General features: G+C 44.0%; 1 protein-coding gene across 1 annotated transcript in view; it reads right to left on the bottom strand.

Moving 5' to 3' along the window:
- Positions 1-4826, bottom strand: part of LOC106564594 (xylosyltransferase 1) — a 114651-nt gene extending 109825 nt beyond the window's left edge. Inside the window, exon 1 of the mRNA XM_045691150.2 lies at positions 4392-4826. Coding sequence (XP_045547106.1) covers positions 4392-4679 — 288 coding nt within the window. The 5' untranslated portion in view covers positions 4680-4826. The remainder of the gene's footprint in view (positions 1-4391) is intronic.
- Between the last annotated feature and the right edge of the window lie 9850 nt (positions 4827-14676).

Below are 14676 nucleotides of genomic sequence, written 5' to 3' on the forward strand. Positions count from 1 at the left end.
CAATAGGTTGGGTGAATTTTGGCCCATTCCTCCTGACAGAGCTGGTGTAACTGAGTCAGGTTTGTAGGCCTCCTTGCTTGCACACGCTTTTTCAGTTCTGCCCACAAATGTTCTATAGGTTTGAGGTCAGGGCTTTGTGATGGCCACTCCAATACCTTGACTTTGTTGTCCTTAAGCCATTTTGACACAATTTGGAGGTATGCTTGGGGTCATTGTCCATTTGGAAGACCCATTTGTGACCAAGCTTTAACTTCCTGACTGATGTCTTGAGATGTTGCTTCAATATATCCACATTATTTTCCTACCTCATGATGTAATCTGTTTTGTGAAGTGCACCAGTCCCTCCTGCAGCAAAGCACCCCCACAACATGATGCTGCCACCCCCATGCTTCACGGTTGGGATGGTGTTCTTCGGCTTGCAAGCCTCCCCCTTTTTCCTCCAAACATAACGATGGTCATTATGGCCAAACAGTTCTATTTTCAGACCAGAGGACATTTCTCCAAACAGTACGATCTTTGTCCCCATGTGCAGTTGCAAACCGTAATCTGGCTTTTTTATGGCGGTTTTGGAGCAGTGGCTTCTTCCTTACATTTACATTTTAGTCATTTAGCAGACGATCTTATCCAGAGCGACTTACAGTAGTGAATGCATACATTTCATTTCATTTCTTTTTTTTGTGTACTGGCCCTCTTGGGGGATTCAAACCCACAACTCTGGCATTGCACACACCATGCTGGCGTTGCAAACACCGTGCTCTACCAACTGAGCCACAGGGAGCGGCCTTTCACGTTATGTCGATATAGGACTCGTTTTACTGTGGATATAGATACTTTTGTACCTGTTTCCTCCAGCATCTTCACAAGGTCCTTTGCTGTTGTTCTGGGATTGATTTGCACTTTTTGCACCAAAGTACGTTCATTTCCAGGAGACAGAAAGCGTCTCCTTCCTGAGCGGTATGACGGCTGCGTGGTCCCATGGTGTTTATACTTGCGTACTATTGTTTGTACAGATGAACGTGGTACCTTCAGGCGTTTGGAAATTGCTCCCAAGGATGAACCAGACTTGTGGAGGTCTACAATCTTTTTTCTGAGGTCTTGGCTGATTTCTTTTGATTTTCCCATGATGTCAAGCAAAGAGGCACTGCGTTTGAAGGTAGGCCTTGAAATACATCCACAGGTACACCTCCAATTGACTCAAATTATGTCAATTAGCCTATAAGAAGCTTCTAAAGCCATGACATCATTTTCTGGAATTTTCCAAGCTGTTTAAAGGCACAGTCAACTTAGTGTATGTAAACTTCTGACCCACTGGAATTGTGATACAGCGAATTATAAGTGAAATAATCTGTCTGTAAACAATTGTTGGAAAAATGACATGTGTCATGCATAAAGTAGATGTCCTAACCGACTTGCCAAAACTATAGTTTGGTAACAAGAAATTTGTGGAGGGGTTGAAAAACGAGTTTTAATGACTCCAGCCTAAGTGAATGTAAACTTCCGACTTCAACTGTATGTGCCCTGGACAAAAGTAGTGACCTACATAGGGAATATGGTGCAACTTGGGATTGCTGCCACAATTGGCTTGGCGTGAATGCGTTTTGACACATATCTCCCCGTCGCCCAGTCACTATTGATTCTGTGTGTCAGAACTCAAGAACTATTTAGCTAATTCAGCCACGCTACTGGACAGGAACAGTGATAAAACCCTTCCTGGTCTGTTAGTGTGTCTCTCAGACTGATGCTGTTATAGCACAGCGAACACACACACACCCAGGGCCGTGCACAGACCTTTCAGATGGCAGGTGTTCAAAACGGACCAAATGCCTCTGTAGGGGACCATTTGAACAGTTTTGGAGCGTAGGCCTATTTATTCCTGCAACAACACACTCACTCATCATCTTTACAACTTCTAAGCAAGCTAGTTAATGGTGAATCCTGAAGACAGAGATGATTGACATCGGGAAAAGAGGGTGGGCTATCAGCTGATGATTGATGTTGATGATTGATGTAAATCTGCTAATTAGCTAGCTTCATTTCTTTTACTGATTGTAATTGACCTCTATGTCTTTCTGTCTCTCTCTGCTGTGTATCAGCCGACCAGACTGAATATTGATGATGATGTACGTTAAATCAAGTGTTAATAAAAAAAAAAAAAATATTTAACCTTTATTTAAGGTTAAGTCAGTTAAAAACATATTCTTATTTACAATGACGGCCTACAGGGGAACAACTGGTTAACCGCGTTGTATCTTGTCAGCTCGGGGATTCGATCCAACAACTTTTCGGTTACTGTCCCAACACTCTAACCACTAGGCTACCTGCCGCCCCAAAACATGCTGTGGCAGTAGTGTTGATATTTAAACTAGGTAGATAGCTACAGACACTCGACCCGTGACTGCATATCTCAAGCCAAGCATGTTTGGACACTGGGAGGGTGCAATCTCCGTACAGGGCAGACTGGAGAAAAGGCGCAACCGGGCGTGAGAGCTCCGTCCAGGGTGAACCGGACACCACGGCACCTTGGGGGCACTGGGTTCCGAACAACAACGACCAAAAATACATATATACAGTAATTTTGGGGGAAATTATACCACCACCCAAAACGGCTCTTTGGAGACTGGAAGGGGCTTGTCTTCTGAACAGGTAGAGCCCTATCTGTGCACTGCACACACACACAAACACGCATGCACATACACATTAACACACTACTAGCAGGTCTGTCTTGACAACTTCATCACGTTTCTGTCCTTGGAATGACTTACCATACATTATGTTGTTGTTGTGTAGCCTGAGGGCAAACACACAGACACACACACACACACACACACACACACACACACACACACACACACACACACACACACACACACACACACACACACACACACACACACACACACACACACACACACACACACACACACAGAGAGAGAGAGTTGATGGATAGACTGAGTCACAGCTCCCACCACCCGTGGGAGATAGATGAGAGTGTAGAGGGATGCTATATGAGGACTGAGGAACCTACATTACCTTAGTCTACATTATATCTCCCATAACAACCCTATCAAAGCCACTGTATCCATAGTGACGGGATTATACAGCCCATACAATGTGATGCAAGGTTTTCCAAATATTGCGACAGCAAATAGGCTACAACACACCATATTTTTCAACAACAAAAAAACACAGTCCAGATGTCATATTGCTTATAATATTGTGGTAATAATATAATATACATATTAATAACATGGAATAAAATTATTTGGAGAATGCATATCTCTTGACAAAATCAGTCAAACATTGATTGATTAACAACCGAACAGATGTCAACCTGTAGGCTACTGTAATTGAATTAAGCATGATTTATCCATTTGCCCTTCCAGTGTTTGCTAATACAACGACTATTCAAACTAACAGACCAGTGATCTTCTGGGATCCCGGAGCTTGTGGATTTAAACCACGGCTGTATAGGTAGTGTGGTAACAATGTTTCAACTTGATTTGGTCTCAATTCGGTGCTGAACTAATGTAGTATGGCGTTCATAAACCGCCAATGATCCAAAAGTGTAGGTTATTTGCACAATTTATTGATTAGAGCCAAGAGTTCGCATGTACATGTTTACATTTCTCATTTCCCTCTAATGTAGCGTTTGCATAAACTATACGTGGCTACTCGGATCATCACGCAGTCATTTCCCAATGGTATTTTCACATGAACTAGTCCATTAAGGGGTTTTGCATTGATACACAATTAGCAAATTATGCGTTTCAAATGGCCATTACACAGTCGTGTTGTGTCGCTGAAAATGTTATCTGTAAGGGCAAATAATTGTTTCTGACCTATAACAAGCAGTAGCCTAAAGTAAGTAGCCCGGGGCATCGATTTACGCATATGAAATTTGCTGTGATTAAATATTGCTTGGATTATACAGTTTGGGTTCAAATTCACACCCAGTGGATTTTTTAAACTGAGATTTACAATATGCTACACAACGAATGGATTTGAAGGAGACCCAATGTGGCATCGTTCAGTTGTCATTCTGTTTATCTTCATACTGTTTTGGATTTGGAAACATCCCTACAACATCGTACATCTGTCCCTCTTTGCGCGGGAGGCTGGGACGCTAGCGACATCGGTGTAACATGTCAGAGTAGCACGTCTCCATTTAAAAGGATCTTGATTTGAAAATGAATACAGCGGAGAGAGGTGGTTCAGTTCATTCATTTGAGCGTCTGTGCCCATCCAGTCTACCAACGCGCCAGGCATAGATAGGCAGACAGGAACAATCATTCATGCAGTCTTCGGCTATGTCTTTACCAGACACTTAAAATGGGCCGTGGGTAAAGGGGATATAATAGCTACGTGTAACAGCAGTAGCGCTACAGTCTTACCGGCTGCTGTATGTGACGAACCGTTCCTTTCACTTGTGGAGGATGGTGCTGTAGCTGAACCTCGCGCTTCATATACTCGCTGCTGCCTTTGTAGCCACCGCCGCCGACCCGGTCTCTCTTCTCCCTCATGTTCGACGCGCCACCGCCGCCGTTTTCCCGTTCTTCCCCGGAATCGAGGCTACTGAAGTTCCACACTATTAGCGTCTGGACCAGCAGCACGGTGAGAGCCGCTATCAAGGCGGAACGCGAGCGGCGGGCCAACCTGCGAGCGCACGAGCCGCCAACCATCTTCACTCTTTGACTGCTAGGACTCGAGAGGAGAAGGTCGGCTAGCCTGCCTCTGCGTAGCGCGACAGACAGCAGGAGCGGAGAGACCACGGGGAGGGGGGTTTTAGATCTAGCTCACGGTGGCTAGGAGGAGCGTCGAGGAGAGGAGGCAGCACAGAGCCATCGTGTGGTTGAAAGACGTTACGCGCGAGCTCAGGATGTTCACCGAATGTTCCGAGTCACAGCGACGGTAAATGAGATTCCTTCGTCTGGAATTCTTGTATAAAATACCTCGGCACGAAGCACGTGGGTTATAACTTCACACATGTACGTGATACCTATCCACGACATTGAATGATTAAACAAACAAAAAAATGATATTTTTGGAAACGTTGATGTGGGTGAACACAGTGTACCGTTGAACAATATCAGTACCATGGACAGTGCTCACAGAAAATGTATATCGCTACAGCTTCTTACAAATAGAATACAAGCTCACATCCATCCCATGTACTGTAGGCTCCACTAGGACCCACCCTCACCATTCCCTTATGCATTACATTATTGATGCCACTTCAAGTGCATTTCAAACATGATCACAAGAGCTATAAAAAGAGAGTTATTCATGTACAGTATATTGTAGCGACCTTAATCCAACACGTCATGACCTCGTCAAGAAGTTCGGACCTCTTGATTTAACAGTTGAGCTGTTGGTTTGACAGTTGCTGGACCTGTGTTGAGGTCTCGGTGGGGGGGTTAAACCCAAATTCACTTCAACATGATTTGATTCATAAGAAATGGCCTAAGTCTATGCCTACAGCTGTGTATGAAAGGTAGGGAGGAGTCCAATGGAGCTAGGTCTTACAATAGTATCAAGCCCAAACGTTATACTACAGCAACTTCTTGTAGTGGATGTAGAGGAATTCCATCCTTATTTACTCTGTGTGCCCCTGTGCATTGTGCTTCATTTTCTGGCAAGCATACCTTCGCTATCTAATTGTCTGCCAAGGCTGAGCGAGTACAGCTACTGGGACTTATAAGGAAGGGAGAACACACACACACACACACCACACACACACACACACACACACACACACACACACACACACACACACACACGGGTGATGTAGTATCTACTGGGACTACTACATCAGCTCTGAATGTGTTTGTGTATTTGCGGTGTGTATGTGTGTGTGTGTCTTTGTGGTGTGTGTGTTCTCCCTTCCTTCCTTATAAGTCCACACTGCTACTCTTTAATAAGTCAACAAACGTCAACACTATCAACTTGGCAATCCATGCTGAGGCTGGTCTGCTCTTTGCTTAAGGGCAATGAACCACTGAGGGTGAATAAATAAGATAGTGTTCGCACAGAGTACACCAGACCTAGCGGACACAAATTGATGGGTGGGTTTGGTAAGTTGAAAATTGCATAATTTGTGCAAAACAGGAAAATTGTTTCTCTGATATTTTGAAGGCAGGTTTTGCATATCCCAACCTTTTCAACGGGAGTTGGATTACGGAGTGTGACTACAGGCGGAAATGCGGCGATGGTAGCATTAGGTAGAGTGAGTTATTATTTTTCTGCAGACAGTAAGTACACAGACCACTGTGTGTGTGCGTGTTTCACCTGAAGGAATACATTTGTGAGGCAGAAAGGCTAGACAAAGCACATTATGCAAAGCTGAAAACAACAGCCTTGGCTAAAAGAAAAAGACATAGTTATTAGTCACTGACCTTGTTGGTGTTTCTCCAGACTGGTTAATTATGACATGCCACACGTTGTCAGCATGCCTTGCATTTTTAGAGAGGGTTTATTCTCAGCCTAGCTGCCAATCCAAAACAGACAGACGTCTGACAGTAGGCACAAACAGTGTTAATTCTAGCTGTATTATATTAATTCTAGCGGTATCCTAGCAACAGAAGGTAGTCTAGCACCAAACCACACGCCATTCAATTTTACCTGGCAGTATCAGTGAAACAGTTGTCCATTCACCCAACATGACATGCAGTAATATCAACCGGATGCAAGGACTCAAGTGGGTACACGGACAAAAGAGGACCAGTTGGGCCAAGACTCGTTCTATTCATCCATTGACAAGACAACTCTATATTATATTTAATATACAGTATGTTCATAGTGTACATTCCATGACAGTTTTCTTAGCATTTATTTAGCATTTAAATTGCAGCACACATTTGATTAACAAGGCGCTATTACCTTGGACAAACAAAAGTCTATGTTACTGTCCAAAAGCGATAAGGACCCCCAGATCACACACACACACACACCCGCACACACACACACACACACAGACACACCATGTACAGACACACACAGACACACCATGTACAGACACACACATGCACACACGCACGTGCACGCACACACACACCATACTAATAGATAAACGTCACATTGAAATTCAAAATAGCTTTGTGCTCACACACATTCCTGAGACATTTGAACGTCTTCTACATTTAAAAAATGTTGTCAAGGTGAGAGACAGTGGGAAAGAAAGAAGGCAGAGACAAACAGGGAGAGAGAGAGAGAGAGAGAGAGAGAACGTGATATGGATGAGCATGTGAGGAAAGGCAAATGAGATAGAAGGAATAAGGGAGGAGAAAAGGAGAAGAGAAAGGAAAGAGAGAGTATAAATAATGGATATTGATAAGGAGGAAGAAAGTCTGGGGGAGAGAAAGTGAGAAAAATAGACAAGACTCACAGTCAGGTGAAAGAGACGGGAGACAGAAGGAATGTGATGAAAATGGAGAGAAGGAAAGTTTTAGTAAGAGAGACAGAAAGAGAGAGATGTAGGAGGGACAGGAAGAGGCAGGGGCATACAAAGAGAAGTTGAGAGACGGAGGAGGGAGAGAGTGAGCAACAGACGGAGGAGAGAGAAAGAGAGAGAGAAGATCAGAAAGCGAGAGAGGGTACAACTTCTCAGGCAGCAGAACTAGCTCTTCTCCTCTCATTAGCCGATGCTCCGTTGCCTGGGGGATAGCTTGGGCCCACTGTCGCCGCAGCGATGGCTTCCGGTCCCTACGGCTGATGAATTGAATTAAAGCTGACCCTCCCATCAGTCAAGCACAGACACTGACCAACACTGACTAGATTGGTGCTAGGGTGCATCTCTCTCTCTCTCTCTGTCTCTCTCTCTCTCTCTTCTGCAGTGTCAGTCAGAACAGCAAAGAAGTCTGAGGGAGAGAGTATGTGTGGGTCAGGCGAGATGACTGGTCATGCCTTGGGCGCCTCACTCGCTTGTCCTTGAGACGTAGCGTTTGGGAAGCTGTGAAGAGGTCAATCTTTTCATTCAATAGTAGAAGCAGACAGAAGACAGAGATGGCTAGTCACATTCTGACATCATGGCTATGGGTTTGGTCGAAGCACACGAGGAAGAGGAAGACGAGGAAGAATACATGGAATGTGTTGAAAGGAGATCCTTGGTAATTAGTTGGTATAACACTGACATGTTGAGGCCTTATACTCTATCTAATCGTGTTAGACAACAGGGTTTGTATTGAGTTCCTGTTCTTGTGGTCAAAGGTGAAAAGGTCACAGGGTTAGAGGGTTATAGAGTCAGAGTCCATGCAGGGTAGTAGGGTGAATTAGCCCCTAGAGAAGAGACTGATCAAAGGTCAATTTGATGTCGTTTTTCCCCCACAATGGCTAAACTTCGTGTTTAGGAAGAGTAAGCTGATCCTAGATCTGTGCTTAAGGACAAGCCTCACCTAATGCCGCCCCTGTCCCCACAGTTCAGCTAAAGGTCACTTGGGAGTCATGTAAAGTGTCATAGGGACGTGTCGCATACATTTGGTCCCTGCAGAGCCGGTGACTGGTTCGTGTTGTGACATTAAAGCCGTTCAGCATAAAGGTGGCACATGTCGCAGGGAGAGTAATCCCACTCCATCTACAGCAGTCATAGTTCATGGTGGATCTGGGGTAGTGTTGCTGTGTGTGTGTGTGTGTGTGTGTGTGTGTGTGTGTGTGTGTGTGTGTGTGTGTGTGTGTGGTGTGTGTGTGTGTGTGTGTGTGTATTTGTGCGTGAGTGTGTGGATGTGTGTGTGCCCAAGCCTGTGTGTGAGTCACGCTCTGCAGCAGTTCTGTTATCCTCTACAGAAGTTCAGCCATGTTCTCCCAGGTGACACGGTGCTGAGACAGAGAGCAGAATGTAGAAGTCTGTTGTGTGTGTGTGTGTGTGTGTGTGTGTGTGTGTGTGTGTGTGTGTGTGTGTGTGTGTGTGTGTGCGTGTGTGTGTGTGTGTGTGTGTGTGTGTGTGTGTGTGTGTGTGTGTGTGTGTGTGTGTGTATGTGTGTGTGTGTGTGTGTTCTCCCAGGTGACACGGTGCTGAGACAGAGAGCAGAAAGTAGAAGTCGACAAGGAGATGGATAAATCATGGATAAATCAATGTATTCCACTGCAACACTGCACACCCTATCACACAGTAGACACCAACCAACACTGCACACCCTATCACACAGTAGACACCAACCAACACTGCACACCCTATCACACAGTAGACACCAACCAACACTGCACACCCTATCACACAGTAGACACCAACCAACACTGCACACCCTATCACACAGTAGAAACCAACCAACACTGCACACCCTATCACACAGTAGAAACCAACCAACACTGCACACCCTATCACACAGTAGAAACCAACCAACGCTGCACACCCTATCACACAGTAGACACCAACCAACACTGCACACCCTATCACACAGTAGAAACCAACCAACACTGCACACCCTATCACACAGTAGACACCAACCAACACTGCACACCCTATCACACAGTAGAAACCAACCAACGCTGCACACCCTATCACACAGTAGAAACCAACCAATGCTGCACACCCTATCACACAGTAGAAACCAACCAACGCTGCACACCCTATCACACAGTAAAAACCAACCAACACTGCACACCCTATCACACAGTAGAAACCAACCAACGCTGCACACCCTATCACACAGTAGAAACCAACCAATGCTGCACACCCTATCACACAGTAGAAACCAACCAACGCTGCACACCCTATCACACAGTAGACACCAACCAACACTGCACACCCTATCACACAGTAGAAACCAACCAACGCTGCACACCCTATCACACAGTAGACACCAACCAACACTGCACACCCTATCACACAGTAGAAACCAACCAACACTGCACACCCTATCACACAGTAGACACCAACCAACACTGCACACCCTATCACACAGTAGACACCAACCAACATGATCCCAGTGCTCACCACTTGAGCAGCAAACACTCCCATTATACGTGGATGATCCTGTCTTCCCAAAAGAAACATATTGTAGGCGTGCTTGGCTAGTGTTGGGCTGGAGCAAAAAATTGTTCCTGGAGAAAGGGGGTTGGAGGAAACACTCCAGTGCGCTAAATCAGGGTCACGCAGAGTGTTTCTTGGTAGTCTTAAACAAATCTACTTTGAAACAAAAGTCTACACCTCACACACATGGTTATGGGCTTAAAAACAGAAGACACCTGTACCATGTCAGATATACAGTTGAAATGTATTACATTTAGAGTTTTCATCCCAATATTACACTTTATATACATCAGAGAAGACTGAAAAATAACAAAACCGTTTGACATAGAAACACCAGATTTTCGGCATGTTTAAAAAAATAATCTTTATTAATTATGAAATTGTGAAAAATATGAATAACATTCCACCCATGAGGCATTAGGTCATTTGACTGCAGTAAAGGGCTACGTGGAGCATTTCACCCATTCAGAGGAAGCACCAATGATGTCCTATCCTATAACTGCCCGTCAGTAACCTCAACCTGGGTTGTGTTCAGTTACCACAAAGTAGCAAAACATGTTCTAACAGAAAACAAAAATGAGCATTCTTATTGGACAAGTTTATGATAGCACCTCCCAGTTTCAAAACCTACTGAACATGACCCTGAAGTTTTATGGGCGTATCTCCCTTTAGCATTAAACCTCAAACTGGGTCATGTTCAATAAGGCACAAAGTAGAAAAACATTTTACAAAGGAAAACAAAAATGAATGTTCTCATTCCCGTTTCAACATGTGTGTGCCTTCTGAACATCACCCTGAGGATTTATGGGTGTTTTTCTCTGTAACTTTAAACCTACTGATGTTGATGTCCCAGTCTACCTTAGGGCCATTTTGATTCCTCCCCTTTCACTCGTTTGACTCCTTCACTTGGAAAGACTGTTACAGAGTAAATTTACCCCTGTGTTCCTTCATTAGACTATTGAATAATTGATCCACACACACACACACACACACACACACACACACACACACACACACACACACACACACACACACACACACACACCTTCCCATTTCTTTTGCTGACTATACATGATGTGTGTCTGGGTTAAATGGATTTGAATGGGCTCTCCGTCTGAAAGACAAGAGAATGAGATTGTACATTAAAGTCTTCCATCATACCATGAGTTATTTATATGACACAGAGTCTATGGAGTAAGAATATTACTGTGTCTGACCCCTGTGGAAATCTATGTGAATCTCCAGACTCAATAGGAAGTTATTGGTTATTAGCTACATTCATTACGTTTCACAGCGTGTATTCATAGACAGTTACTAGACAGAATGTTAATTGCATTGGGCAGATAGATGTGTGCTTGGGATTCCTATTTCAATTCTTAACAATCTGATAACATTTACTATTGGGCCATTTTCCACCACAGGCATATACAGTATACTGTATAGTAAGGACAAGACAGTTCTTAAAGCCAACTTTTCCTTTCACTGACATACCTTTTCATGTACTTTAAGCTGCTATGTAATTGCGGGTTGGTTTTTAATAAGTACAGAAGCCATTCGGATAACAAATCAATTTTGCACCACAGGCTGGTTCAGTAAGTACAATGCTAGATGTTGTTCAAGCCTAGTTTTCGTTCCACTCACACACCTCTACCCCAGCTGCTTCTCTTCATCTGTCAATACTAGGGGTGAGGTTGTCAGTTAATGTCTCTAACTGTGGCCCTTAGGTCCAGATCTCTACCCCTCTCGTCCTCCCAGGGGGCACACTCTTTGGCCCTCAGGGGCCTCCAAGGGCCCCTCTCTCTCTACAACAGCCTGGAGTACTCGGCATCATCGATTTCTCTCAACACACTCTCATCCTTCACTGCATTTCCTCCACCAGTCCCTCTGTGGCTGAACAACCTTGTTAGAACTGTAAAAATAGAAAAGACCAAAAAGAGGGGGAGAGAAAGAAGGAAGGTGAGAAAAAAGAAGGGAGGAGTGAGGTAGGAAGAGAGGTGAGGAACAAGACCAAAGTGAGGAGGGGATCAAAAATGAGGGATGGAGGGAGTGAGAGAGGGAGAGAAGGGAAGGAAGAGGGTGAAAAAAGAGAGTGAAGGTGGCCGGAAGGGGTGAGGAGAGGGGGAGGAAAGAGAGTGAAGGAGGCCAGGAGGGGTGAGGAGAGGGGGAGGAAAGAGAATGAAGGAGGCCAGGAGGGGTGAGGAGAGGGGAAGGAAAGAGAGTGAAGGAGGCCGAGAGGGGTGAGGAGAGGGGAAGGGTCCAAGGCTTCAGCTCTGTAGGGGAGAGTGATTATACAGGTCTCCGCTTCCGTCGCTGATTAGCAACGACCTCTCATAGAGATGTCATAGGGAGGTTATAACATGTGTGAAGCAGCGATGACCTTGTTCTCCTTAAACACGGCTGCTAGCCTTCCCTGTGGCTCAGTTGGTAGAGCATGGTGTTTGCAACGCCAGCATGGTGTGTGCAACGCCAGGGTTGTGGGTTCGATTCCCACGGGGGGCCAGTACACAAAAAAAATGTATGGAATGTATGCATTCACTACTGTAAGTTGCTTTGAATAAGAGCATCTGCTAAAAGACTAAAATGTAAATGTTAGAATAACTTCCAAGTTTTCAGCCGTTTCAAGCTTCACTTTGCTAATGCAATTAAAATGTTCTCTTCCTTCTAGCAGACTTTTTTTTGCTCAGTATTTCCCAAACTGAACTAAATATAGAACAAGAAATTAGTTCAAGTAACCTTCAAATTCTTTGATATGTTTTAGCAGTCTATGATCCAACAAAAGTCTGTAATCCGACAATCAAAATGAACACCGATTAAATTATCCTTCAACAATATATTGTATCTTTGAGTAGATTTGTAAAGAAAGTAAACTTTCTTCCAAGCTTCACACAAGCACATTCCCTTTTGATACTCAAGTGTGCTCTAGTTCTCTTAAGAAACATAAAACATGCATTTATCTTGGGAAAAGTTTCATTCGAATCCATTATCATCAAAACTTTAATGGCATATCCGATATCTGTAGATAGTGTCGAGGAGCTGGCGTGGAACTAGACACTTCTCATTCCTGTTACCACAGGGCTGCGTCTCAAATGGCACCCTATTCCCTATATAGTGCACTACTTTTGGTGCACTATATAGTGAATAGGGTGCCATTTGAGATGCAGCCCTGGTATTCAGCGTTAAACACTAATAGTGTTTCCAACCTTCTTGTCTTCAAATCAATAACAAGCTTCTGTGATTCCTACTTTCCTCTTAAATAAATTGGGAATTAATCTTGTTATATTCTCCTCCTCCTCCTCCTCTTCCTCCTCTTCTTCCTCCACCTCCTCCTCCTCCTCCTCTTCCTAACTTTGACATTGTCTCTATCTGTTTTATTGTGGGTTAACTTTTGTCCGCTCAGTAATGGAATAGAATGGATTCAGTGGCCTTCATATCGACTTGTTTGTCCATCTACGATTCAGTGCACTCCGGGGTAGGAGGTACTGCAGCATCGCTTCACGTTGCACATCAGGGCAAAGTCTGAAATGAGAAGGGTTGGGATTGGGCAAGCTGACTGTGGACCAATGATATATGAGTCATTTGTTGTGAACGTACATACAGTACCAGATGAGATTGTAATTAGGATAATGATGAATCTGATCTCATTTGTGAAGTGCCGCCCTCTCAAATTTAACACCTACAAAACCTTACTTTTGGCGGAGTGAGTAGAAATGACATTTCCTCTGTGTGACATTTCCTCTGTGTGGGACAGACCGATGTGTGGGACAGACCAATGTGTGCATAATGTTCTACGGTTCCTTACAACACACACATGCACACTCGCACTCACGCAAGCTTGCACGGTTTTAGCCTTTTGGGGTTTTAGATTTTGTTGTGGGCCCCCGCCACCTCGCTGGCTAAACATTTTAGTGGCCACCCTCTTGACAGCGAGGAGAAACATCACACCTTTTTAAGTTAATTTTCTGCAATTCTACACCTTTTGCCATGGGGCGTAGAGAAAATGTTGCAGTTTTAAAGCAAGTTTTCGGTAATTCTATACATTTTCCCATGTGGTGGAGATCATTTTCAGCAGTTTTAAAGATAATTTCCTGAAATTCAAAGATTTTGCCATACACTTATGCCATGTTAATAATATCTGAGTGTCACTAACAAAATCAATGTAGGCCATGATTACTGCAAGTTTAGATTAGCTGGCAAAACTAATTTACTAATCTAAAAGATGTTAGTGAGTGTCACGTCCTGACCAGTATAAGGGGTTATTTGTTATTGTAGTTTGGTCAGGATGTGGCAGGGGTGTTTGTTTTGTGTTGTCGGGGTTTTTGGGTAGTGTTCTATGTTTTGTATTTTTATGTTCTATTTTCTAGTTATTCTATTTCTATGTTTAGTTTATTGTTTTGACCTTCAATAGGAGTCAGCGGTTCCTCGTTGCCTCTAATTGAAGGTCCTATTTAGTAGGGGTGTTTTTCTATGGGTTTTGTGGGTAGTTGTTTCTTGTTTAGCTGTGTGCCTGACAGGACTGTTTTCGTCGTTCTTTTTGTTCAGTGTTCATTTATTTAATAAAGAACAAAATGAGCATACACTTTCCCGCTGCATTTTGGTCCAATCACTACAACGTCAGTGACAGAACTACCCACCAACAACGGACCAAGCAGCGGAGGAAGGAGCAGCACCAGGAGAGGAGCTATCTGGAATCGTGGACATGGGAGGAAATTCTGGAC

This window comes from Salmo salar, chromosome 12 (assembly GCF_965601325.2).
Source record: "Salmo salar chromosome 12, fSalSal1, whole genome shotgun sequence".
NCBI classification, from domain to species: Eukaryota; Metazoa; Chordata; class Actinopteri; order Salmoniformes; family Salmonidae; genus Salmo; species Salmo salar.